At 44.6% G+C, this 25,116-nt stretch overlaps 1 protein-coding gene across 2 annotated transcripts in view; it reads right to left on the bottom strand.

The window, feature by feature from the left end:
• The window catches only part of ZSWIM7 (zinc finger SWIM-type containing 7), a 181,320-nt gene that overhangs the window by 117,519 nt on the left and 38,685 nt on the right, over window positions 1–25,116 (bottom strand). For both annotated transcript variants that reach the window (XM_040423374.1, XM_040423375.1), the window contains exons 3-4: window positions 10,048–10,069; window positions 3,191–3,293 (exon numbers count right to left, since the gene is read on the bottom strand). In XM_040423374.1, the coding sequence (XP_040279308.1) occupies window positions 3,191–3,293; window positions 10,048–10,069 (125 nt within the window). The remainder of the gene's footprint in view (window positions 1–3,190; window positions 3,294–10,047; window positions 10,070–25,116) is intronic.

Below are 25,116 nucleotides of genomic sequence, written 5' to 3'. Positions count from 1 at the left end.
TGATAGTTCAGATTAGATTATTATCATTTTGCTCATGTATTGGCAAACATTGTCTTTCATGTCTGTATCCGAAGTGTCACGATGAATGGCTAGAAACCTTATAATGACATACATGTAGGCACTGACAACATTCCTATATATTAACGACCGTTTCTTAAACGGAGAACAGATGGTAATGCTAATATAGGGATGCACATCCAGACAGACGACAAAGCGGGGGAGACATTGCCAATTAATGGTATTATGCACAGCAATACGTCTAGGCTGGTGAAGAGGATGAACACTTGAGCTGAACGATGTGGAAATGTGAAAGTCACCACATAAGCACATTCCCCAGATACAAAGTGACTGACGCTGTGCACTTTATAGTCTGCCTTCTATTACCAGATGACAGAAGAGCTCCACTATGAATTTGTGCACAGTAAGTTTAAGGTCTAAAAAATGAGGGTGTTGATTTGTCGAGTGCAATACGGTCAAGTATATCCATGACAGAGAAGAAGGTTAACCGGTAGAGTAAAGATTTCCAAACCACAGGCACTACCAGTGCTTCAAGGGATTTTTTAGGAAAGGATTTTCCTTTCAATTCATCCTGAAATGCTATGTGGTACCAACCTTGGAGGACACTAAATGAATGGAAACCATGGGATGTAGGACACCTGACATTTGAGCTTTCACAATGTCAACTGTACCCTGGATATATGCACTCTATTCAGCTGGCCGCTTGGTATTGATGAAATATAGTCCACCTTGACAATACAATGATAGTCCCACTCATTGGTGGAAAGACTTCATGTATCTTGTTTGTTGACCCTGCAGGCCAGTTCATAAAAGCAGCCATCCCCCTTAGATACAAAAAGATGATTAAAAAGGGCCTGTCACCCATGGAAACGTTTAAATCCACATACCTCCAACAATTGGTGTCACTCCCCTCATTCCTCTGTGGCTATTTTCTTTGTAGCCCTCACTTCCCTCCTTTCAGGTGCTCTATATGCTAAGAAGGCAGCGGTTAGCTAAGGGGGTGGCCCCCAACACTCATTTTCCAAGGGGAAGTGCTCTTCAGTGGTCTCTCTGCGCAAATTGGACATCATCTAAGCAACAAAGATCACTCGCCCATCCACAGACCCCCACCCCTTAACTGTGCCATCCACCGATTCCGTGTGCCCGCCGCCGTTTAAAGTTATTAAACATGCCCCCCTCACTCCTAATAGTACCGTATATCTTCTGTATAATGCCGGCAGGCGGGCCGGGCGGCCGGCGCATCCCTCAGTGACGTCACTTGTCTGCGTCGCCTGCTTCATTCATAAAGCAGGCGGCGCAGACATGTGACATCACTGAGGGATGTGCCGGCCGCCCGGCCTGCCTGCCGGCATTATACAGAAGAAATTCGCACACCCCAAAGGCCGGCCCTGAACGAGCCCCCCTTTACGGAGCCTGGCGCCCACCCTGGGGGGCGCGCCCCACTATTTGAGAAACACTGCTTTATGTAGAGGCGCCAGCCTCTCTATAACTTTGGCGCATCCAGTGCCAGTTCTAAATGCTTCCGACTTGCCTTACATTAAGACCATTTTCTACGCCTAAAACAGGCATAGAAAATAAGGAATGAAAAGGGCCTGCCGGCCCGCCCCTTTCCCTGCCCACAATTTTAGACCTGGCGTGAGCGGGGCGAAGTTGCAGATAGTGGTGCAACTAACCATTGCGCCATCTGCGCCTCAAATATGCCTAATTTAAGTGCATTTCAGTATAGTAAATGACCCTCAAACTCTCCACCGGAAGATGGAGACACGAGAGCCAGAGCAGAGGACTGGAGCGGTGGGGAGCAGGTAAGTATGATCCTTTCAGTATGGGAGGCAGGCTGCTGGCAACTGTCAAGTACATTGTGCCCTGTGCCTCCCCTTTGGTCTTGATTGATGGCTCCAGAGTTGTCCTATGTCACTGTCTTCTGCACAGAGAACACTGGAACTGCCAATTAAGACAAAGGGGGAGACATGTGACAGGGTTTACTGAGGAGATCCTGACCACTTGGAGGACTCAGGACTGCCCAATGAGAACTTGCAATCTCATTTGCATATGTGATAGTTTATTTTCTTAGCAAATAGTCCTCTCTGTAGCCCCAAAAAAAAAAAAGGTATCTGTTTCATCCCACTTTCCAGTGCTGAAACTACCGTAATTAAATGGTCAAAAAGGAACTGGCAGACTCTTTTTAAGGGGTGGGGTTTATTAGATACCTTATAAGAAAGGGTTCTGTCATGGTTGGAGATTCCTTTTAAGAGCCACAAGCTGGTGGTGTCAATCCACACTATGAATTAAAAAAAGGCTACTAACAAAATGTCAATACTTTTAACAAGGATGCGGAACTTCACTATGAAAAGCTCTCTCTGCATTGAATTACAGCTGTAGCATCAAACCAGGAGATCACTACAGCTGCCACTCAGAGGGAGGGGCTGTGAAACGGCTTAATGCAGAAAGAGCTTCACAGTGAGGCCCCGCCTCTTGAGTACTTGCAGGATCAGAACCTGACAGAATAAAACTTCAAATTCACATGACTCCTGGTGAGAAAAGCTTGACAAAAGGTATGTTTGTACTTCTCTCCCTGGCCCTTACTTAGTGTTGTTACCAATTTTTCACGATTAAGGGCTATTTCACACGAGTGTGTGCAGTGCAGAAATCATGCTCCGTGTGTGAGCGTGATCCTCCGTTCTGGACTTGCAGGAGCGCGTGGCATTATACTGATTTATAATGCGGTGTTCCTGTGCATGAACTTACTGCTACAGAATTACACTGACCTAAAGCTGTCACTATGATTCTGTAGCAATAAGGTCATGCAGACGCACATAGCATTATAAATCAGTATAATGCTGTGCGCTCCTGCAAGGTGAGCAGTGTTCAGAATGGAGGATCAATCTCACACACAGAGCCTGATTTCCGGACTGCACACACTCGTGTGAAACTGCCCTAAAACTGTTGATAGACTCCCTTTACAATAGCAATGTCAGCTGAAGATTTTTCCTAAAAAGAAATGGCAACGTCTCATTACCTTCCAGCTGGTTTTCCGTAAGGATAGTCTGTACTTAAATTAATGTATGAGTAAATCATGAATTAAAATGTACAAGAACAATCCCAATAAATGGCATTAAACAAACAAACCAAAAAAATTAAAAAGGATCTGTATTAGAACATCACAAAAAATTACCTGGAAAGTGCTTCTCCCACTGGGACTTGTGACATGTGTTACGGAACGCTGATCAACTAAATCCAAGGCATAAAGAGCTGTGGGCCCAAAAATAAACTTCAATCTAAAAAAAATGTACAGAAAAAATATAAAATATAACCCAGCGTATAGCATTCTACAAAGTCTGTAATTACGTTAGGTTCTTAAGAACATTATAATATCACCATCGCAGGGTCACAGTAACTGGCACCTGTATGTGTGGCATATGGAATCCCTCAGTGTGAGATATCAGAAGCCTGGCTGCTTCTCCACAAACTATGATTGATGTTCTCATGACCACATGTCCATGCAGTTCTGCAGTGCCCAAGCTACCTCGTATTTTCATAGCATTTAGACAGTGCTTAAAGCTGAAATGTTTTGTTTGATTTTGTCTCCAATTACAATATTCTGATGCCTCCTTACACTTGGTCTCACATTACAACCTAGCTTGGTTTTCACTGGCCTTGACTTCAGCCTTGTTCTTTGACTAAGTCTTCTCAGCCTGCCAATTTTGCTTCAAAATTCTGTACCATAATTTTGGATACATGGCCTGTCCTGGGATACCAATCTTATAAATATCTCTGAAAATCAACATTCGAAATTTTTTTCAGGCCTATTCTCGGGACCCGCATTGATCAGGAGAATGAAAGAGCTGTGGTGCTCACATTGTCCAATGTTTATCTGGTCACAGTGGGGCATCAATACATGAGGCTGTGTCTGGCACTGCAGCTTAGCCCCATTCCCTTTATCTCCATGATCAGTGAGGGTCCAAGGGTTTGAACCCCCACCCACTGTTGGCTTACCTTAAGGAGGCTGCTCCTCAATCTTCCCTAAGCAAAGTCTACAAGCTTTTGGACTCAGGGTCCATTACCTGGCACCATCTACTTTGCAGCACTGTACATTACAACTCACAAAAGACCCTGTTCCCAGTAGAGCTAAAATCCAGCCTCTTCATTAGGCCTCATGGAGATGGCCATATGTATTTTGCAGATCCACAAAATATGGACACCGTCTGTGTTGCATGACTTCAATGGGCCCATGGTCCATGCATACTTGCAGCCAAGTATAGGCCATGTTCTTTTTGTGTTTTCCACATCCGTATGTCTGTTCCATATTATTGTGCAAAAGTTTTAGGCAGTTGTAGAAAAAATGCTTCAAACTAAGAATGCTTTGAAAATAGAAGTGTTAATAATGGTTTATCAGTTAACAACAGCATCAGTTCTTCTAGGTACACTTGCACACATAGTTTCTGGGGGAACTTGGAAGGGATGTTGTTCCAACACCTTGGAAAACTAAGCACAGATCTTCTGTGGATGTAAGCTTGCTCCAATCTTTGTATCTATTCATGTAATCCCAGCAGGGGTGGACTGGGAACTAAAAGTGGCCCCATGTTGTAGGCAGGTCCAAACTGACAGAAGGCAGGACCCATACAAGTAGACGGAGCCAACATTACTAAATTGCGGGACATAATACCACCTCAGTAGAGCCAAATACCACGGCGCAGCACAATATAATGCCTGAGCAACACAATATACCTCCCCAGTATCTGCCCCTTTGTGGTGGCCAGCACCAGCTGCCATGTTCTGTCCTTCTACTCCAGTTACCTCAGGATGGCAATACAGTTGAATTCAGGAGTCAGGAGGGAAGCGTCAGAACATTACTTATCCGGCTGGTGGCCCCCTGGGCATCGGCCCACCAGGAAGTTTCCCCGTAAAGTCTATGGCCAACCTGCCCCCGAATCCCAGACAGACTTGATGATGTTGAGATCAAGGATCAGTGGTGCGACATCCTCACTTCCACGACACCTTGTTCTTCTTTACACAGAAGATAGTTCTTAATGACATTGGCTATATGTTTGGGGTTGTTGTTCTGCTGCAAAATCAATGTGAAGCCAAACAGACACCACCCTGATGCTATTGCATGATGGAAAAGTATCTGCCTGTATTTCTTAGTCTACTATTTTTAAAGCCTTTTTAGTTTGCATCATTTTTCCCACACCTGCCTAAAACATGGAAAGCTGGGTGACATGTTTCCAAGAATCCTGCCTGGTAGATCAATCTGAAGTCTCCAAAAAAAAGGTGACACTGTGGGAGCTGTAGAGTTGGATGTTACCCAACTACCGATTCAGCAACTTTACATAAATAGATAACATTTTCATTTTTTGGTTTGTTTCATAGCACTGCATATTGTAAAGGAATCACAGAAAACTTGTTCCAAGACAGTTCCAAATCCAGAGTAGACACAGAGGAAATTTCATGCACATTTCATGGCATATTCCACACTGAAACCGCACACCATTGTTTCCAATGGAAATGCACAGCCATATGGACAGCAATGCATCAATGATTTGGAATGTGCATCAAAAGCAACACATCACATCCTGAAGTGGTTCCCACATGAAAATTGCAGTCTTTTAGCCTCATTCAGACAACCCCTAACCTATGCAGACCCAAAAAGTTTTGCAGTAAGTGGAACGATTCATTTGTGTATTAGGCATGTTTATAATGGAAGTTCTAACACAGTCCCCAATCCATCATATGCTAGTTACATCGACTTAGAATGGGGGTCTTTTGGGGTTCTGTTGTGTTGTCTTGTATTTTGACAGGAAGAACAGTGCTGCATGCAGCGCAACCAGTCTGGTTACAAGTAGGGTTGCTGATATGAATTATTTTAGTAATCAAGTTTTCTACCGATTAATCCAACGATTAATCGAGCACTCTAATCAGAATAAAATTTATTAAAAGAACGTTTTATAAAAACTCATCAGCCTCCCCTGCCATCAGTCCTCAGCTACATCAGCCCCCTCCAAATCATCAGTCCCCCCCATGCCATCAGGTTCCCCCCAGTGCCATCAGGTCCCCCCCATGCCATCAGCATCCCTCCAGTGCGATCAGGTTCCCTCCAGTGCCATCAGGTTCCCCCCAGTGCCATCAGTTACTCCCTCTCCTAGCCATCAGTCCCCAGCGCCAGTGAAATACTTACCTGTCCTGTTAGGGGTGCCACCGACACTCCACTGCTCTTCTAGCCTCTCCTTCACGCGCTGCACTGTTCTCATGATGTCACCCAGCGTCAGGTCAACGAGCGCCCTTACATGCACTACATCCGGCCCATGTGTGTTCGTCAGGATACAGTGCAGCGCGATGCCAGCCCTCGGGAGACCATGGAGTAAAGCAGGCGCTTCACTCACGCTCCGTGGTCACATGGCACAAACAAATCCTTGATACAAAAAATTTGCAGAGGATTTTTTTGTGTTGAATCGAGTGATCGTTTCAGCCCTAGTTGCAACTGACAGAATTTGCAACACAGCCTCCAACATAAATGTGAACGGGGCCCGAAAAGTTCATTTTTGTTCCAAAATATGACATTTTGTAAGAGTACATAATTTTACATATGGTACATAAATTCCAAGATCAAAGCCCACCAAATACATTACTGAAAGCTATTTCCTAACATATAACTGCATGCTGTTAATCTAAGCCCTTGTGTTGACCTCTTCTGACAACTTGGTAAAAATTCCCTTCAGCCTGGGAAATTAGTTTGACAACTAGTATGGCCAGCATTAGTGCTTCCGCAGGACTGGTATAAAGTGCCAAGCTTCAGATCAGTCTAGTAATGAAGCAATATGGGAGTGGAGATGTATCCCCAGAGTATTTGTCTCTTCTACTAAACAGACTTTCAGGAAAGCTGGGTACCGCTTCCATTTGGGAGCTGTAATAGCATCCATATTCGTTGACGCCAAGCGTTTCCAGAAATGTCTGAACACAATTTTTAAGAGCTTTAGAAGAGGACAGCCAACTTTACTCAGTGACTTAATTTAAGTGAATGGGAGCTGAGCTGCAGTAACCTGACGGGCCACTACAGTTTGAATAGAGTCGTGCTTCCAACTCCTTTTAAAGGGAACCTGTCACCTGGACTTTGGGTATAGAGCTAAGGACATGGGCTGCTAGATGGCCGCTAGCACATCCGCAATACCCAGTCCCCATAGCTCTGTGTGCTTTTATTGTGTCAATAACGATTTTATAGATATGTAAATGAGGCAAGTAAGGAGCCCAAGGAGCTGTTACTAACGTTTCCGGAGCCCAGCCACGGCCACTGTGAAGGAGCCCAGCACCGCCCCGCATACTCTGAATCTCCTCCTTGCTCCCTGACATCACAAAGCTAGAGCGCCGTAATCTCGGGATGCACGAGCTAGCGCATGCGCAGTATCTGCATAGTGTTCCTTCCCTGTGCTGGCATCAGCATCAGAGAACGAACTGCGCATGCGCTAGCTCGCGCATTGCGAGATTACGGCGCTCTAGCTTTGTGACGTCGGGGAGTAAGGAGGAGAATCGGAGGATGCGGGCGGTGCTTGGCTCCTTCACAGTGGGCGTGGCTGGGCTCAGTCAGAGAACGCTGGACTCATCTCTGAAGCATGGAGGAGACAGGATGTCACCACCAGCACTCTGAGAAGGTCTGGTAGACGTTCCTCTATATCTCTTGCATGATGTTCTTTGTTTTGGTTTCACTTTGTCATCTCTTTTCCTTCTCCCAGCTGTCACCTATTCACACTAATTGCCTCCCTTTATATTCCCTCCTATACTGCCTCACTTTGCGGTTTATACTACTTCCTGGATTGAAGTGATCACTGCTGGAGACTTCTGTTACTGCTTGTTCAGATAAGTCCTTTCTTGTATTGTGTTTCTTTGCTGGCTTGATTCTAGGTGACCCTGACTCCCTCCGTATTAAGTGCAGGGAGTCGGTGGTCGTGTCCCCTCACTATTATAGGGTTTTCAAGTGTCATACAGCCTAGGTACGAGGGCATGCAATCGTCTACCTCTTAGACCTTTTGTATGTGCTTAGCAGTCAGGGTGAGCTCTTAGGGTTTTACAGGGGTCACCTTTATGCTCCTTAGTTTGGGATCAAGCCAGTCGGATATTTATCCATAACTTCCAGCTATCTGCTATATCATCCGTGACACAGGACTCATCTAAGGTTCATTTACATATATATATATATATAAAATCGTTTTTTGGACACAATAAAAGCACACAGAGCTATGGGGACTGGGTATTGCGGATGTGCTAGTGGCCATCTAGCAGCCCATGTCCTCAGCTCTATACCCAAAATCCAGGTGACCGGTTCCCTTCAAAGTGGTAGTTCCAGCACTAGGGGCCGTAGGAAACAGCTGATCAGTGGGGGACCCCAGCATTCAGATGCTGATGAGCTAGATTTCATCAATATTAGGAGTCCAGAAAACCCCTTTAACTTCTACTGAATGTATTCAGCACTGGTGAGAAGCAGCTTCTTCTAGTGCAGAGCCTGCACAATAACAGGAATCACTCCACCAGTGCATATAATAGGATCTGATAGGGATAGTGCCAATGAGAATGTGTGACCAGAACTAGAAACATTAAAAAGGGGTTGGCCCTTCTTGTACATTGGGGGCATATGTCCCTAATGTCTGATAGTTGCAGGTCCCAGAGGTGGGACCTACATCTATCTTTAGAACAGAGCCTGCAAAGTGAAGGAGGGCGCACCAGGTACGCACGGCCTCCCTCCATTTATGTCTATGGAACTGCCGAAAATAGAGCTGGCTCAGCTATTTCTATCAGCCCCATAGAAGTGAAAGGAGCAGAGGCCGCGCTTGTGAGCCCACTGCTCGGCTATTATCGCGACTCCCATAGAAATGAATGGAGGGCAGCAACGCATGTGTGGTGCACCCTCCTTCACTTTGCGGGCTCAGTTCTAAAGATCTACCTGTGGGAGCCGCACCTATCAGACATTGGGACATATCTTAGCGATATGCCCCAATGTACAAGATGGGCCAGCCCCTTTATAAGGATGTTTAGAGAGGGTTTCAATAGAACACCAGGGGCACCATATCAAGTGTGTAACAGTGATATCTACACGAAGGAACATTTTTTTCAAATAATAAAAACTGAAAAATGGATCTCATAGGATCTCAATAATGGAAGAAAATGCTTAAATTTTGTCCCCATTCATTGTCAATGGGAACAGAACTGAACTGAACGAAACGGAGTGCACCAAAATGCATTCTGTTCAGTTTGGTTGCATCCCCATCGTGGACAGAAAAACACTGTAAGTCAATGGGGACGGATCCATTTTCTCTGACACAATAGAAAACGGATCCGTCCCCCTTGACTTTCAATGGTGTTCAGGACAGATCCGTTTTCTATTGTGTCAGAGAAAATGGATGCGTCCCCATTGACTTACATTGTGTGTCAGGATGGATCCGTCTTGCTCCGCACCGCATCGCGGACAGAAAAACTTTTTTTGCAGTGTTTTTCTGTCCGCGATGGGGACGCAACCAAACTGAACAGAATGCATTTTGGTGCACTCCGTTTCGTTCAGTTCAGTTCTGTCCCCATTGACAATGAATGGGGACAAAATTTAAGCATTTTCTTCCATTATTGAGATCCTATGAGATCCAATTTTCAGTTTTTATTATTTGAAAAAAATGTTCCTTCGTGTAGATATCACTGTTACACACTTGATATGGTGCGCCTGGTGTTCTATTGAAACCCTCTCTAAACATCCTTATAAAGGGGCTGGCCCATCTTGTACATTGGGGCATATCGCTAGGATATGCCCCAATGTCTGATAGGTGCGGCTCCCACAGGTAGATGTATATAAGACATAATACAACCGGTTTCGTTCATGACGGATGCATTCAGTTGTATTATTGTAACGGAAGCGTTTTTGCAGATCCAGGACGGATCCGCAAAAAACGCTAATGTTAAAGTAGCCTTAGTTCATCAGCAGACAGCCCCTTTAACAGGCGTGCTCTGTCTAATTTCCTAAAATTCTAATTTGCCTAACACATTAGGTAAAATACTCACCCCAGTAAATGTTCATCAGAAACTGAAAATAAAAATAAAAAAGTATTAAAATCACCAAAGCGACATACATACATTATATCCCAAATTTAAAAACTTATAAATAACAATAATGCAAATGTGGCGCACTGGAGCAACGGAGGACCAAATGGGGTGCACACAGTAGAGTAAGCTCACCCAGTCTACTCAAAAGGGTTACAGTAAATACAAAGAGAACTGGGCACTCTCAAATACTGGAACCAACATTGAATTTATTATTAAACCAATAAATGAATAAAATCACAGTATGCAGAAAATGCAGGTCCAGAAAAAAAGTTTCAAATTGTTGTTTATCTTCAGGTGGCCTTTCTTACATGCGCAGTGGAAGAGTGGAAGCTGATGCCAGTAGTCCGCACGGGCGCAGACTACAGTGTCCACTGCGCCTGCGCGAGACTACGGCGCAGAGATAACATGACGTCAGGATAGAGCAGTGAATATAAAGTAGTAGGCGGTGCTGGGCGCCGGATCGATGGGAGCGGCCGGGCTCCAGGAGATCGTGGGACAACCTCTTGGGCTCCTGACAGAGGTGACTGACATATGAATAAGATCGATTTTTATAAGAATATAAGGCACACAGAGCATAAAAAGAGGGATCATTGTAAACACTGCATGAAGACTAGTGGGCACATATAAATATCTCCATATCGTTAATTCTGGTGACAGAATCCCTTTAACCACTGGGGTATAGAGCTCAGTGCGAAGTCATTACTGAAAAACCTCATTAGAAGTTTCTCTTGTGGTATAGAAGAGAAACTTCTATGAGGTTTTTAATACAAGAGAAACTTCTATGAGATTTTTCAGCAATGACTTAGCATTACGGTAAGTTCTATAGCCCAATGGTTAAGGTTCTTAATGTATATGTTAATGTAGATGGTTGTGAGTTCAAATCCCCACAAAAAAAAAACATTTTAAAAATAGAGTCTAAATAAAACTTAAATACACAGGACCCTCATAACTTTTTTATAGTTATGTTTACGGAGAGTTATGGGGGCTCATTTTTTGTGGGACGATCTGTCATTTTTGACAATACCATTTTGGGGTGTGTATGACTTGATCACTTTTCATTCAATTTTCTTTGGCGATTTTTTAAAATATTTTTCTGTAACGCCATTCACCATATGGGCTAACTTTTTAAAATATTTTAATAGTATGGGCGTTTTCTCATGCGATGATGCCCATAATGCTATTTTTTTTGTTTCTTTTTATTTTGGGGAATAAAATTTGAATTTTTTTTTTCAAAACTTTTTTTAAACTTTTTGTTAGGTCCCCCAAGTGGACCACAACTTATAATCATCAGATGTAAATTGCTCCGTTAGTCTGTATAGAAATCACTATATCACAATCAGAATTCAGTGCTGCCACCTAGTGGCCTAAACTGGGATATACTAACAATGAGCCTGGAAGCCTAGTACAGGCTGTGGCTTATTTATAGAAAAGGGTGCTTTTCCCGGTCTCTGCTGGGGGAAAGCGCGCCTGAATAGGAATTCCACACTTTCGGTTTTTAACACTCTCAGATGCTGTGAGTGAGGGGAACTCATTGCTGTGAGGGGAGGGGGCATGTGGCGTATTCTGGGGCTATAAGGGTGAAGAACTGTTGCATTTTGGGGGGCATAATAGGGGTTGGATAAACCTTTTAACCATTAAGATACCAGAGGTTTTTTCATTTTTCTTCCCTATTTTCCTTGAGCCATAACTTTTACGGGTTTTGTTCCTACGGTGTTCCCTTTGTGGTAAAACTGACCTGTCCCCTTCATTCTCTGGGTCAGTAGGAATACAACGGCAGGGGAGGAGCCAGGGGAGGTGGTGGGATGAGCCAGGGTGGTTAGTGGGCAGAGGTAGGGGGCCCAATTCAGATTCTTGCTATGGGGCCCAATGATTTCTATGCATGCCCCTGGCTGCAGTGGCTAGGTGACCTACTTCAAACAGGATGTTAACAAGCATGCCATGTTTTATAGATCACTTTGACCTTGTTTTACTTTTTGCTTGGTATAATATTTCAACTTTTGATGTATGCTTTGAGAAATGCACACAGTCATGTCAGCACAGGAATAGTGCACACAGCCATGTTAATCATGGGAATTGATGGTAACATTTAGAATAGGGACACATCACATTTTCTATGCCACCTTACAGGCATTTTAACTCTAACTGCACCTTTTGAGTGGAGATGGGCCCCCTTAGTTGTTGATCACCAGAGCAGCTGCTACCCTGGTAGTTACACCCGTGGTTTTCTTGCAAATTTTGTTTATTTATAATAATATATGCAAACAATATCAAAATAAATCATAGTATGATTGAGTTACATCACTCAAATTGAAATATAATAATACAAGTGTGGTTTTCTATATATTAGAGAATTGCTATGTATGCAGTGTCCTCATAAACACTCGAATGTATAGGAAATAAAAAATTAAAAAAAGGGACTTTCAAAGGTCTTGGCGTCATTGTACTTAGACCCAGGGGTTTTCTTGCCCCAAGAACGTGAATTCCTGGAAGACTACTGAGAATAATTCTGCACAGATGAGACTTCCCCTTTAACTCCAGGGATGTTCTCCAGCACAATGGTGATCACAGGTAACTTTCCTGCCTTTGTCACCCCATGTTGTGCGATACTTCACTCCAGACATAACACCCTATTGAACATGGACAGGGAAAGTCGATATTAAGCCATCGCTATGCTTCTGTAAGAAAATAAATATATGGTCTTGAAAACTAAAGACAAGGAATACAGTGTCCACATGTACAGTCTAACAAAAGTGATTTCCACAGGAGAAAGACAAAGGGAACATTGATTCAGCTAGAAAACAAATAACTATGACATAGACTATGGAACAGATACACAGAAATTATTATTGTGCTAATCTTCTTGAAATAGCGTGGCTCCATACCGAGCTGTGAAATGATGAGATGCTCGAGGATGAACACGAAACGTGAGAAGTTAAACATATGCTTTGCTAAGCGTGAAAGTATTATTTTCCATTATGAAATTGGGATGTGTCGCTGTAGTCTGAAGTGGATGAAGCTCGTAATATCTGATGTTCTTCATGGCAGCAATACTAACAGAAATAAAGCGAACGATAATTACGGAGGCATTCTCCAACATTACAAAATATTATACTGAATGTTCACCAGAAAGTCATCCAAGGCCCTTCAGATATTAGAAAGGACTGGATTACATTTTGCAGCGTAACATTAGTATTATTATTGGAGCTATTACACTATTTTCTCTAGTATAATTTGAGTGCCCTAAAAGCAAAAATAAAGGTGTCTGCTGACAAAAGCCAAGGAACATCTAAGGATTGTGAGGGGTCTGGCCACTAGGACCAATAACCTACTTTACTAGCAAGCAAACCAAGCAAATGCTCTTCCAAGCCGTAGAGCAGAAGTAGAAGTACCAAAAGTGCACTGCTAAGCTGAGAGTGGTGTTACAAATACGAAGATTAATGGAACAACTAGGTGGAACTAAGCAATGTGCGCATTTTGGTCCCACTCTACATTTATTTCTATGGTACTTAAGTAGGCAGCAATGTGACACTCCCATAGAAATGAATGGAGCATTGGACCAACGTGCGCACATTCAGAAAGGGGTCTCAGGGAATCCTCATTCTCGGGATCGCCATCATTTTTATGGGATAAACTTTAATGACTCAAACATTGAAAAAAAATTTAAAAAACACCTAAAGGGGTTTTCTGATCCATTAATACTGATGGCCTATCCCGTCAATATCTGTTAAGCAGGGGTCCGACACCCACCACCCCCACCATTCAGCTGCTCTGCAGTAGATCCAGCTCCGAAAACGCACATCTTCGTCCATTGTGTGCAGTGTATGAAGATGGTTACTGCAGCACTGCTCCCATTGAAGCGAAAGAGAGCAGAGCGGCAATCCTCCAACCGTGGATGGAGCTGTGCAGAGCTTCTATGAAACAGCTGATCCTGAGGCTTGGCCATCAAAATAAAAGACTGAACCCCCTTTAAAAAAAAAAAAATATATATATATATTACAAATATTTAACTGCTCTCGGCAATTCTTGCGATATGAACATTTTTAAAGATCTCAAGCTCGTATCCACCAATGCATGTCTGTTCAGCTTGGCCAAGCGAAAACGTGTTATTAGCATGAAGAGGGAGAGGAAGGTGTCTGGCAGCGACTTACCTCCCTCAGAACAAAACAAATGGGCAGTTGAAATCCAACATGCTCAATCTTTATCTACATAGAAAAGATTTTCACTTGACAGTTTAAATACGACCAATTCATACAGACCCCATATCAGCCCCCCAATTCATAAAGACCCTAGATCAGCCCCCCAATTCATAAAGACCCTAGATCAGCCCCCAAATTCGTAGAAACCCCAAATCAGCCCCCAAATTTACACACACCTCAGATAAGACCCCAGATCAGACCCCAAATTTACACAGAACCCAGATCAGATGCCAAATTTACACAGACTCCAGATCAGATGGTAAATTTATGCAGACACCAGATCAGACCCCAATGTTTACAGACCCCTAAACCCCAAGTGTATACAGAACCCAGATCAGACCGCTGTCATCCACTATAACCCCCCACCCAACTGTTCCATCCCCTAAATGCAGAGCTCAGAGCAGACAAAAAAATATATACTTTTCCTCTCCTCCTCCTAGTGGCGCTGCCACCACTCTGACTCTTCAGCACAGCATTGTGCCCTGGTGCCAGAACTGCACTGCCTCCTGATGTTGCACAGCATCAGGTCATAGAGCGTGCCTATGTGCATTATGTCCTGCAGCTGTACACTATCAGGACCTAGTGCAGCGCTGTTGCTGGGTGAAGAGGACCAGGGAGCAGTGACCCACTCACCACTCCCTGCACCTCCTGTCCTGTACTAGTAAGCGCTTCCACAATAGAAGAGCTCATTAGTTAACAGCGCGCTATAGAAGCTGCACAACAGCGCAGTTTAGGGGAACACTCAAGGAGCACAGGTAACTGCCTCAGGAGCTGCGTGTTTGACATTAGATGGTTGACCGCTAACGCCAAAATTGGCAGGTTTGTCTGACATACAATATATCTAATGTGTATGGACAACCTTAGTTGTTGCGGCAAAGAGAATAACACTGTTTAAAGGATAACTGTCATATTTTTATTTATTTGCTAGTTTATTAGAGCTAGGCATGCATACCTGAGTTAGTCTGTCAATGATTGTCAAAAGATCGGTAATTACCTTATAATAACAGCTTTTATTAATGTCTCCTGTCCCTTTCCACTGCTTCCTTAAAAGACTGTTGCTATGGCTCATCTGTCTCCGGCTAGGAAGACAGGGGGCGGTCCTTCACACTGCATGCCTGCATTAGGCTTCAGAGTGAGGAGGCGTGTCTCTCAGTAATCCAATCTGATTGGCTGGCAGGAAGCTGCTGGCTACTAGGGATGAGCGAACCCGAACTGTATAGTTCGGGTTCGTACCGAATTTTGGGGTGTCCGTGACACGGACCCGAACCCGAACATTTTCGTAAAAGTCCGGGTTCGGTGTTCGGCGCTTTCTTGGCGCTCTTTGAAAGGCTGCAAAGCAGCCAATCAACAAGCGTCATACTACTTGCCCCAAGAGGCCATCACAGCCTTGCCTACTATTGGCATGGCTGTGATTGGCCAGTGCAGCATGTGACCCAGCCTCTATATAAGCGTGGGTCACGTAGCGCTGCACATCACTCTGCTGATACAAGCATAGGGAGAGGTTGCAGCTGCGACGTTAGGGCGAGATTAGGCAGATTAACTCCTCCAAAAGACTTCATTCTGTGATCGATCTGCAGCTGTGGATCATTGAAGTGCTAATATCGACTTGCTCACTTTTTTGAGGCTGCCCAGAGCGTTTTTAGATCACTTTTTTCTGGGGTGATCGGCGGCCATTTTGTGACTTGTGGTGCGCCAGCACAAGCTATCACCAAGTGTATTTAACCATCAATAGAGTGGTTATTTTGTGCTATATCCTACATCAGCTGCAGGCTGAGCCTGTGTCACCGAAGTGCATTTAACCATCAACAGTCTGATTATTTTTTGGCCATATACTACATCAGCTGCAGGCTGAGCCTGTGTCACCCAAGTGTATTTAACCATCGATAGTGTGGTTATTTTTTGGCCATATACATCTGGTGCAGGCTGAGCCTGTGTCACCCAAGTGCATTTAACCATCAATAGTGTGGTTATTTTTTGGCCATATACTACATCAGGGGCAAGTTGAGCCTGTCACCCAGCACCTAAAAAATAGACCTGACATTTCTATTCAACCAAATTTGTACTGTTTTAGCTGGTCAAGTTATTTGTAGTGACCGTAAAAGCACAGTTTTTGTTCTGGGTTGAAAAACTATTCCCAAATTTGCCATTCTCAAAATAACTAGTTTCTGCTATATGAGGCCTACTTGAAATCTATCCCAAAAAGGATATCTTACATTAAAGGTGCTGATAGTGTCATTCAGAAAAACCTAAGACACGCTACCGTGCAGATAGAAGTCTAATTCTGTGATTAAACCTATACCTGTCACACAGCGCAAAAAAAAAAAGGCCTCACATTTCTATTCAACCAAATCTGTACTGTTTTAGCTGGTCAAGTTATTTGTAGTGACCGTAAAAGCACATTTTTTGTTCTGGGTTGAAAAACTATTCCCAAATTTGCCATTCTCAAAATTGTGGTGAACGGGAACAATGAGGAAAACATCTAATAAGGGACGCGGACGCGGACGTGGACATGGTCGTGGTGGTGTTAGTGGACCCTCTGGTGCTGGGAGAGGACGTGGCCGTTCTGCCACAGCCACACGTCCTAGTGTACCAACTACCTCAGGTCCCAGTAGCCGCCAGAATTTACAGCCATATTTGGTGGGGCCCAATGCCGTTCTAAGGATGGTAAGGCCTGAGCAGGTACAGGCATTAGTCAATTGGGTGGCCGACAGTGCATCCAGCACATTCACATTATCTCCCACCCAGTCTTCTGCAGAAAGCGCACAGATGGCGCATGAAAACCAAGCCCATCAGTCTGTCACATCACCCCCATGCATATCAGGGAAACTGTCTGAGCCTCAAGTTATGCAGCAGTCTCTTATGCTGTTTGAAGACTCTGCTGCCAGGGTTTCCCAAGGGCATCCACCTAGCTCTTCCCCAGGGGTGGAAGAGATAGAATGCACTAACGCACAACCACTTATGTTTCCTGATGATGAGGACATGGGAATACCACCTCAGCACGTCTCTGATGATGACGAAACACAGGTGCCAACTGCTGCGTCTTTCTGCAGTGTGCAGACTGAACAGGAGGTCAGGGATCAAGACTGGGTGGAAGACGATGCAGGGGACGATGAGGTCCTAGACCCCACATGGAATGAAGGTCGTGCCACTGACTTTCACAGTTCGGAGGAAGAGGCAGTGGTGAGACCGAGCCAACAGCGTAGCAAAAGAGGGAGCAGTGGGCAAAATCAGAACACCCGCCGCCAAGAGACTCCGCCTGCTACTGACCGCCGCCATCTGGGACCGAGCACCCCAAAGGCAGCTTCAAGGAGTTCCCTGGCATGGCACTTCTTCAAACAATGTGCTGACGACAAGACCCGAGTGGTTTGCACGCTGTGCCATCAGAGCCTGAAGCGAGGCATTAACGTTCTGAACCTTAGCACAACCTGCATGACCAGGCACCTGCATGCAAAGCATGAACTGCAGTGGAGTAAACACCTTAAAAACAAGGAAGTCACTCAGGCTCCCCCTGCTACCTCTTTTGCTGCTGCCGCCTCGGCCTCTTCTGCTGCTGCTGCCGCCGCCTCGGCCTCTTCCTCTGCCTCTGGAGGAACGTTGGCACCTGCCGCCCAGCAAACATGGGATGTACCACCAACACCACCACCTGCGTCACCAAGCATCTCAACTATGTCACACGGCAGCGTTCAGCTCTCCATCTCACAAACATTTGAGAGAAAGCGTAAATTCCCACCTAGCCACCCTCGATCCCTGGCCCTGAATGCCAGCATTTCTAAACTACTGGCCTATGAAATGCTGTCATTTAGGCTGGTGGACACACACAGCTTCAAACAGCTCATGTCACTTGCTGTCCCACAGTATGTTGTTCCCAGCTGCCACTACTTCTCCAAGAGAGCCGTGCCTTCCCTGCACAAACAAGTGTCCGATAAAATCAAGTGTGCACTGCGCAACGCCATCTGTGGCAAGGTCCACCTAACCACAGATACGTGGACCAGTAAGCACGGCCAGGGACGCTATATCTCCCTAACTGCACACTGGGTAAATGTAGTGGCGGCTGGGCCCCAGGCAGAGAGCTGTTTGGCGCACGTCCTTCCGCCGCCAAGGATCGCAGGGCAACATTCTTTGCCTCCTGTCTCCTCCTCCTCCTACTCAGCTTCCTCCTCCTCTTCTTCCACCTGCTCATCCAGTCAGCCACACACCTTCACCACCAACTTCAGCACAGCCCGGGGTAAACATCAGCAGGCCATTCTGAAACTCATATGTTTGGGGGACAGGCCCCACACCGCACAGGAGTTGTGGCGGGGTATAGAACAACAGACCGACGAGTGGTTGCTGCCGGTGAGCCTCAAGCCCGGCCTGGTGGTGTGCGATAATGGGTGAAATCTCGTTGCAGCTCTGGGACTAGCCGGTTTGACGCACATCCCTTGCCTGGCGCATGTGCTGAATTTGGTGGTGCAGAAGTTCATTCGCAACTACCCCGACATGTCAGAGCTGCTGCATAAAGTGCAGGCCGTCTGTTTGCGCTTCCGGCGTTCACACCCTGCCGCTGCTCGCCTGTCTGCGCTACAGCGTAACTTTGGCCTTCCCGCTCACCGCCTCATATGCGACGTACCCACCAGGTGGAACTCCACCTTGCATATGCTGGACAGACTGTGCGAGCAGCAGCAGGCCATAGTGGAGTTTCAGCTGCAGCACGCACGGGTCAGTCGCACTGCGGATCAGACACACTTCACCACCAATGACTGGGCCTCCATGCGAGACCTGTGTGCCCTGTTGCGTTGTTTCGAGTACTCCACCAACATGGCCAGTGGCGATGACGCCGTTATCAGCGTTACAATACCACTTCTATGTCTCCTTGAGAAAACACTTAGGGCGATGATGGAAGAGGAGGTGGCCGAGGAGGAAGAGGGGTCATTTTTAGCACTTTCAGGCCAGTCTCTTCGAAGTGACTCAGAGGGAGGTTTTTTGCAACAGCAGAGGCCAGGTACAAATGTGGCCAGACAGGGCCCACTACTGGAGGACGAGGATGAGGAGGAAATGGAGGAGGATGAGGATGAAGCATGTTCACAGCGGGGTGGCACCCAAAGCAGCTCGGGCCCATCACTGGTGCGTGGCTGGGGGGAAACACAGGACGATGACGATACGCCTCCCACAGAGGACAGCTTGTCCTTACCTCTGGGCAGCCTGGCACACATGAGCGACTACATGCTGCAGTGCCTGCGCAACGACAGCAGAGTTGCCCACATTGTAACGTGTGAGGACTACTGGGTTGACACCCTGCTGGATCCCCGGTACAAAGACAATGTGCCCACCTTACTTCCTACACTGGAGCGTGATAGGAAGATGCGCGAGTACAAGCGCACGTTGGTAGACGCGCTACTGAGAGCATTCCCAAATGTCACAGGGGAACCAGTGGAAGCCCAAGGCGAAGGCAGAGGAGGAGCAAGAGGTCGCCAACGCAGCTGTGTCACGGCCAGCTCCTCTGAGGGCAGGGTTAGCATGGCAGAGATGTGGAAAAGTTTTGTCACCACGCCACAGCTAACTGCACCACCACCTGATACGGAACGTGTTAGCAGGAGGCAACATTTCACTAACATGGTGGAACAGTACCTGTGCACACCCCTCCACGTACTGACTGATGGTTCGGCCCCATTCAACTTCTGGGTCTCCAAATTGTCCACGTGGCCAGAGCTAGCCTTTTATGCCTTGGAGGTGCTGGCCTGCCCGGCGGCCAGCGTTTTGTCTGAACGTGTATTCAGCACGGCAGGGGGCGTCATTACAGACAAACGCAGCCGCCTGTCTACAGCCAATGTGGACAAGCTGACGTTCATAAAAATGAACCAGGCATGGATCCCACAGGACCTGTCCATCCCTTGTGCAGATTAGATATTAACTACCTCCCCTTAACAATATATTATTCTACTCCAGGGCACTTCCTCATTCAATACTATTTTTAATTTCATTTTACCATTATATAGAGGGGCAACCCAAAGTTGAATGAACCTCTCCTCTGTCTGGGTGCCGGGGCCTAAATGTGTGACAGTGGCCTGTTCCAGTGGTGGGTGACGTGAAGCCTGATTCTCTGCTATGACATGAAGACAGATTCTGTGCTGACATAAGGCCAGATTCTCTGTTACGGGACCTCTCTCCTCTGTCTGGGTGCCGGGGCCTAAATATGTGACAGTGGCCTGTTCCAGTGGTGGGTGACATGAAGCCAGATTCTCTGCTATGGCATGAAGAGACTGATTCTCTGCTGACATGAAGCCAGATTCTTTGCTATGGCATGAAGAGACTGATTCTCTGCTGACGTGAAGCCAGATTCTCTGCTATGGGACCTCTGTCCAATTGATATTGGTTCATTTTTATTTTTTTTATTTTTATTTTAATTCATTTCCCTATCCACATTTGTTTGCAGGGGATTTACCTACACGTTGCTGCCTTTTGCAGCCCTCTAGCTCTTTCCTGGGCTGTTTTACAGCCTTTTTAGTGCCCAAAAGTTCGGGTCCCCATTGACTTCAATGGGGTTCGGGACGAAGTTCGGTTCGGGTTCGGATCCCGAACCCGAACATTTCCGGGAAGTTCGGCCGAACTTCTCGAACCCGAACATCCAGGTGTTCGCTCAACTCTACTGGCTACAGCAAGTTTGTATGTGACCTGAGGGAATGCAGTTTTGGCCTCAGAGACCTGGCAGAGGAGCCATCTTGAGAAAATCCTCATAATGTAGGATTCAAAACAGCCGTAACTAAGGGGAAAACTCAAGGAAAAGAGTGGTAAGTGAAGAAACTAAAGATTGATTATGCATAATGCTGCTGCAGCAGTAACATACTGTATATGCTAAAATAGATTTTTTTGATGAAAAAATGACAGTCATCCTTTAAATTGTTACAACAGCACCTGCTAAGGGGTGAGAGATATTAGGCAGAAAGTGATCTGTCAATTCTTGAAGTTAAAAACGGCAAAAATTGGGAAGTGTAAGGATCTGAGTGACTTTGCCAAAGGACAAATCGTGATGGCTGGATGACTGGGTCAGAGCATCTCCAAAACATCAGGTCCTGTGGGGTTAGTACCAGGGGCATAGATAAAGGCTCATGGGCCCTGGTACAAGAGTTCAGCTTGGGCCCCCCTTCCCTCAGTACTTATGTGGCACAAGGGTCTTTGGGCCCCCTCAGGCTCCTGGGCCCAGTAGTGACTGCTACCTCTGCACCCCCTATAGCTACTCCCATGGTTAGTACCTACCAAAAGTGGTCCAAGGAACAACAACTGATGAACTGACGGAGGTTTATTGGTGTTCAAGGATCAGGGATGCATGTAGGATGTGCAGTAGAAAACAAATCCAGCTCACCCTGCATGTCAAATCTCCTGTGCACGGACCGAACCAGGTAAGTTCTTCAATCAGTAACAGTAGGAAAGATAGTCCAGCACTTCAGAGAGGAATATAAAAGCTCCATCTTTATTGGTTAAATTCAAGATAACATATAGTGGACCCCACAGCACACTTGCTCCTCCAAGTTGACGCGTTTCGACCAGGATGTGTGATGTAGGATGTGCAGGCTAGCCTGTTGGGTATGATTCCCCAGGAGAATGACTGTAGCACAACTTTATGGAAAAATGATACTGGTCATGAGAGAAAGGTATCAAAATACAAAATGCAGCTTTCTGTCCCTGGAAGAAGCCTTCACAGGCAAAAAGGCGTTGGGCAGGGTTTGACCGAGGGGCCCACATCTGGTAATACACTTTTATTCTCTTTTGTCAGTTTACTTTTGACTGCCAGCTTGTGGATCCTTGTACCTAGTTTCTTTTAAACAGGTTTACTTAAACTTGGTTTTCTTGCCTCTTGCTGGCAGTCTTGTTCATTACTATTATTATTTTCACTTTTTTTTCAGCCAGAATCTTTGCTGTGGCCGACCCCTCGGCCCTCCCCTGGGTCCATCAGTCCTTTACTGTTTGTTTTTATCTGCTGCTAGTACTCTAGTATTTAATTATGCTGCTCTATATGTATGATATAATTCTTTAATAATAATTTTGCTTAGATATTTGCTCTGTGTACCACAGTCTGCTGTTGCAGTTATTTTTTATGATATCATCTTCAATAAATTACAAATTTTGTAAAATATCTATGTGTGGAGGTGTCCAATGTCTGTTTGGTTTAGTGACTAAGTATTTTGTCCTCCCGACATTATTACACATGTATATAATTGCCCGGCCTTTCTAATAGGTGTGTTCATGTGGTTGGGAAGTTGTATACTGGTCAGAGTGCCAATTCTGACCTTGTCCACTGGTAAAAAGCGCCTACAATGGGAATCAGAACTGGACCACCATAGAGCAATGGAAGAAGGTAGTCCCAGTTTAATCGCTGGGGCTCCGATCGGTAACCATGGCAACCAGGACGCTACTGCAGGCCCGGTTGCCATGGTTACTTAGCAATATTACAATATTAGAAGCATCATACTTACCTGCTGCGCTGTCTGTGATCGGCCGGGAGCTCCTCCTACTGGTAAGTGACAGGTCTGTGCGGCGCATTGCTTAATGATCTGTCACTTACCAGTAGGAGGAGCTCCCGGCCGGTCACAGACAGCGCAGCAGGTAAGTATGATGCTTCTAATAGATGAATATAAAGTAATGTCGCACTCGAATGAGGGGGAGATCCAACAGAAGTGCTCCCACTAACAGACAGCACCCAGTCGGATAAGAGTAAGTATAATAAAGAAATAGAAGTGGGGCACTCTAAAAGTAAAGGGATCTTTAATAAACGTAAAATACAATAAATTTACAATATAATATACAATAAAATTCAATAATGTTTAAAACAGCAGAGGATAAATCGTTAATAACAGTGGTGAGAGTTCAGCGATGAATAAAACCTAAAATGATAAGATCAACATAAATATAGATCCCAATAGATAAATATTTTAAAACTATAAATTTGAATATATAAAAATAATCGGAAAAATATTCGAATAAATAATCGTAAGAATATTATTTTCCACTGGTGGTAAGTAAATGCGTTTTCCACATACGAAATATAAATGGATAAATAAATAATCGTTTGTATCCGATGATGATGAACTTATGACCAGTCTCTTGTACACATAAATAAATAGTCAGTGCAAAATTTTCGTGATATAAATGGTCGCTGACTGCCGAATATTATAATCGATTTGCGGCCAGTCTTTTAATACATGTGCATAGTTAGTGGCCAAAGTTCCAAGCATATATGGCTTTCGATAATTTGGGCAGACAATATTACAGCTGCTTGCTAGCACAGCGGCGTCCCGCTGTATTTAGTTGAAAGGCGATCGCTTATATCGGATATGCGTAGTCTTACCAGAAGGTCTTTACACTGGACAATAAGCCCTCGACTCGGCGTACTTTTTCTTTAGGGTTCCGGTCTCAAGGGCTGTTTGTTCAGATTCGAATTTTCGCGCCAATCGAATTGTTTGCTGCACGTGGTTTTGGTCTCTTCCATATAGTAGTGCTTTCTTTGGCAATTCGTTATTCTTATGATAAAGTCCAGGCCTCCTGAATGTCGCAATATCCTTACTTTCCTTAGTGGGGGGATTAACACCAGACGCATTTCGGGGATTTAAGGCAATGACCCCTTCCTCAGTGGTTGACATCCCCTTGCTAATGTTCCACTTTTATAGTGAATAAAGAGTGTAAGAAAGACTGGTCTGGAATACGGACTTTTTAGGGATTGGGATCTATAAATGTTATTTCTACCTAAAAATACATATTAATAATATTACTATTACATGCATTAGTTGTCTTATATTGTTAAACAAAAGAAATTATTGTATATAAATAAAATAAAAATTAAAAGATATATATTTAAAAAACATTAAAAAGTCATGATGGCAATGAGTTACATAGGAAATCTTTCATACAATTGTTCACCATCTCCTTTGGGGTCACATGGTAGAAAAAACGCACCGGTATCGCATGCGGTTTTAATGCGTTACCGGTGCGTTTTTTCTGGAAATTTGATATTTCCAAAAGGTTTCTCAAAGGAATTCATTTTCAAGCCTCTTACAGTGATTAAGAGAAATGAGAACATTAAGAACATTGTAAAAACATTGTGTGGATATTTCTCTAGATGGCAATAAGTTACATAAAAAGTCTTTCATACAGTTATTCACCATCCCCTTTGGAATCACATAATGTAAAAAACGCACTGGTATCGCATGCGGTTTTAATGCGTTTCCAGTGCGTTTTTTCTAGAAATTTTGTATTTCAAAAAGAGGATTCATTTTCAAGCTTCTTACAATAATTTGGAAACATAGAAACATTATGAAGAAATACCCTAGTTATGAAGAAATACACTAGTTATGAAGAAATACACTAGTTATGAAGAAATACCCACAATGTTTCTATGTTTCCAAATTATTGTAAAGAAGCTTGAAAATGAATCCTCTTTTTGAAATACTAAATTTCTAGAAAAACGCACCGGAAACGCATTAAAACCGCATGCGATACCGGTGCGTTTTTTACATTATGTGATTCCAAAGGGGATGGTAAATAACTGTATGAAAGACTTTTTATGTAACTTATTGCCATCTAGAGAAATATCCACACAATGTTTTTACAATGTTCTTAATGTTCTCATTTCTCTTAATCACTGTAAGAGGCTTGAAAATGAATTCCTTTGAGAAACCTTTTGGAAATATCAAATTTCCAGAAAAAACGAACCGGTAACGCATTAAAACCGCATGCGATACCGATGCGTTTTTTCTACCATGTGACCCCAAAGGAGATGGTGAACAATTGTATGAAAGATTTCCTATGTAACTCATTGCCATCATGACTTTTTAATGTTTTTTAAATATACATCTTTTAA

The sequence above is a fragment of the Bufo bufo genome, chromosome 3 (assembly GCF_905171765.1).
Source record: "Bufo bufo chromosome 3, aBufBuf1.1, whole genome shotgun sequence".
Taxonomy (NCBI): domain Eukaryota; kingdom Metazoa; phylum Chordata; class Amphibia; order Anura; family Bufonidae; genus Bufo; species Bufo bufo.
This window is presented reverse-complemented; position numbering and strand designations above follow the sequence as displayed.